Here is a 3,630-nt window from a genome sequence, read left to right on the forward strand (position 1 = left end):
AATCTCATCTGACACCAGTGAGCCTCATGTCATGTAGACCATCCCCTTGTCAAAAAACCCAAAATTGTGGTGCTGACACCAGCCATGGAGCCATAGACTGGATCCGTCTGTTTCTTCCAATGTCACTGCCCACAGCCTCGAGGAGAGAGGGAAAAATATCCCAAATGAGAGACAGTGAGGTGTGGAGAGTGTCCAAAGAAGGGCAACAAAGCTGGGGAAAGAGGACAAGTCTTACAAGGAGAAGCTGAGGGAACTGGGGTTATTTAGCCTGGAGAAAAGGAGAGTGAGGGGAGACCTTACCACCCTTTACAACTACCTGAAAGGAGGTTGTTGTGAGGTGGGCTCAATCTGCTCTCCCAAGTAACAAGTGATTGGATGAGAAGAAATGGCCTCAAGTTGCACCAGGGGAGGTTTAGATTGGATATTGGGAAATATCTCTCCACTGAAAGGATAATCAAACATTGAAACAGGCTGCTCAGGGAAGAGGCGCTTAGGGACATGGTTTAGTGGTGGACTTGGCAGTGTTATGTTTATGGCTGGACTCGATGATCTTAAAAGTCTTTTCTAACCTAAACGATTCTATGATGCTATAATTAGCTCAGTCTGGTCTGAGATACTAGTTTCTTCTTTCTTTAGTAGGTGATAAATTGGTCAATTTTTAAAAAGTCTTTAACTCAGATTTTAGCACATCAAAGTCTGTCTTGACTAAAAACTAAAACATGACTGAGCTAGCTAGCATGATCAGATATGGCAACCAACTCCTGAGACAAATTTATGTTAGGCTGTGAGTCTCTTGGCATACCTATATAAATCCCATCTGTTAGATTATGAAGCGTCTCTTTGCTGTCTCCAGATAACTCAGGCTTTCATTGTTGATGAGTGTACTTATGGGAGAAAGCTCTGCTGAGTGCCTTCTAAAAAACCGGAGAGGAATGCCTCAGATCAAGGGAAAAGGAAAACAGATAAAGTATTAACATCTGTGCCTTTCATATGGAGATTTTTACCCAGGCTGCAGCTGGATGACTGCCTTACGTGAGCAGACTAGCGGCCATGAAGGAGACATACATGACTTCGGTACAAATCTGGGAGAATAATGTTGCATGGCATTGATGGAGGAACAGTAGTAGTGGCAACTTTGAAGAAGCCCCATACCTGTAGGGAACATTCAGTTTTACAGTGTAAAATTTCACATTGGGCAACAGAAGGAGAAGATACCAATAACTTTAAATTAGGTGGTTTGAAAAAGAAACAACCACCGACAGTGCTAAATTATATACACGGCTTTCATGGCCTGATATAGATCAGACAGTCTGGAGCTTTGCTGGTAACTGAACCACCATTTGGAGAGATGAGATACTACAGTAAAGGAGGGAGCTTGAGACAATCAAAGGCATCACTTTTACTGGTTATTAACTCGTTATTATTTACTTGCCAAGGTAACTTCAATAGCTTCTTAAGAGAGGATTAGGATATCTGATTATGTATTTTATGTGGCTTCTTATGTTCACATTCCTTTTACTGAGATGCTATCAAAAGAGAAGTAGCGGCCTTTATTAGACCACTTGTAGAAGGACTGGAATGACCAAGAGGATCTGAATTAACCAAAGGAATTAACCATGTTATTACTAAAAATATGTTTGAGTTACCAACTTGGAAGCTATTGGGTCAGGAGGACACTTTTGAAGCAAACCTACCCATCATTCCTATTAACCATGCTTTGATTCACATTAAGGAGCAATCTTAGAGAGCATGAAACGGATTTTTTTATGAGAAACGTGAAGTGGAAGATGTGATCCAACACACAAAGTGGCGTTCAGGCCACTTGCTCAGAGTAAAGCAATCCAGAGGACCCCTTTGAAACTCTAATGGTGTGGCACAGAGTCTTAGGAACAGGTGTTTCTCTGTGCAGATCTGCTCCTCCTGGGCTTTACTACTTGCCAATGTAGACATAGCACAGAGTTGATACCAGACCAGGATCCATTTATACGAGTCCCCTGCAGATTAGAGCTGGAGTTTTCAGTTAGAATGCTTTAGTTTTTCCATACTGTGCAACAGAAAAAGGAATTGTTTTGCCATTTTTGGCTGTGTTTATGCTGATAGTCTGTTGCTTTATCTTCTGTGATCCGCAATGCTTTTTTCTACTTGTCTTCAAGCCCTGACTATACATTTTACCTCAATTTGTCTCTCCTCTCTCCATGATATTTTTAAAAGATCTGTGATGTCATTTCTAAATGGGAACAAGCCTTAAAAGAATTGCATCCCGGGAAATATGAAGGAGGCACAAGAATTGTGAAGTTGACCTATAAGAACAGGTATTGTGCTTTGCTGGTTGGCCTCACTACTTCTGTTAATTAAACATTTCTAGACTACATATATCTCTGTAGGAGTCCAGTAATTTATAGTACTGTTAGTGCCAAAACTATTTTAGCTAAGATGAGTTCTAATCCTACATGAGATGTGATGACTTTGGCTTGTGGTATATGTATAAAAGAAGGTATATGGCCTAGAGGTAAAACCCCAAAGTACTTTGCAATAGCAGAATAGACTTAAAATTAGTTAAGAACTAGCTGTAGCACATTAAGACACAGTTGGCACAATTTCATTTGCCTAGATCCTAAAACATAGCTAAATAATGTACGTTAGGTGAGAGGAAGAGACCTGGGGGAAAAATCACCAGTGAAAACAAGTATGCTGGAACATTGTGCTGGAGCAGTTAAATGAGTAATCACAAAGATGGAAAAGACACAAGAACAGTGTTCTCAATTGCATGAGCTGTAGAGGAGACATGTAGTAGCAGTGCCCAGACTTTATAAGGAAAGAAATGTTAAAATTTCGACGATGAGAAAGGGAAGTACGAGACAAAGATCTAAACAAAAAACTGGAACAAATTCATAATTTATAATACAGGCAGGAATTCTGAATTACAGCAAATGAAGAGCTGTGTATGAGAACAATGAACAGCTTTCTGCATGTGAATTCTCTTTGCAGGCGAAACAAAGGCCACACCAAACCCCAAAAAAGACAAAAGTTCTAACTTGAATGTATGAAGATTTTGTTCACTGTAATGGTGAAACAAATTTGCGTCAGCTTCGTTAGTTGGTATAACAGAGGTGGAAGCTGAAGTTACTGCTTTTGACCCATAAGACAGTGTTTGTTTCAGAAGGGAAACTTTGCCCTATTATTTTGTCGGAATGGAATGTGCCTAGACTGGACAGCAAGGATATTTTGATAAGGTCTTTCCAAGGTTGGGCTGTTCTAACACCAAGGACTCTGATAAGATGTGTAAGATCAATATAGTTTTAACGGTGTTAAAGTGACATAAAACCAAACTGATCCACTGGAATTACTGTCTTGTGTAGTGGAATATATAGTCATAGATGAAGCTTTAAATTAATATTTTAATTAGATGGTGTGAGCTGTAACTAGGCATGCATGAGGAATGGTTCTGGTAAGCATTCTGCAAGCTAATGTCTTCAACCCCCATTAGTCATCTCGCCATGATGACTAACGGTCATGGTCAAAGGAACTGCATGTGTGAAGGGAATAAAAAATACAAGGAAGCTTTGTTTTACAAGAATGCTGCTTCAATTTCGGAAATAAAGCCTGCTAATTGGGTCTCTTATTTCCTGC

At 39.9% G+C, this 3,630-nt stretch overlaps 1 protein-coding gene across 1 annotated transcript in view; it reads left to right on the top strand.

The window, feature by feature from the left end:
- The first annotated feature begins 3,428 nt into the window (after positions 1-3,428).
- LOC104497413 (pleckstrin homology domain-containing family H member 1-like) overlaps positions 3,429-3,630 on the top strand; it is a 5,850-nt gene continuing 5,648 nt past the window's right edge. Inside the window, exon 1 of the mRNA XM_010140661.1 lies at positions 3,429-3,448. Within this exon, the coding sequence (XP_010138963.1) occupies positions 3,429-3,448 (20 nt within the window). The remainder of the gene's footprint in view (positions 3,449-3,630) is intronic.

Source organism: Buceros rhinoceros, unplaced genomic scaffold, assembly GCF_000710305.1.
Source record: "Buceros rhinoceros silvestris isolate BGI_N320 unplaced genomic scaffold, ASM71030v1 scaffold12947, whole genome shotgun sequence".
Taxonomy (NCBI): Eukaryota; Metazoa; Chordata; class Aves; order Bucerotiformes; family Bucerotidae; genus Buceros; species Buceros rhinoceros.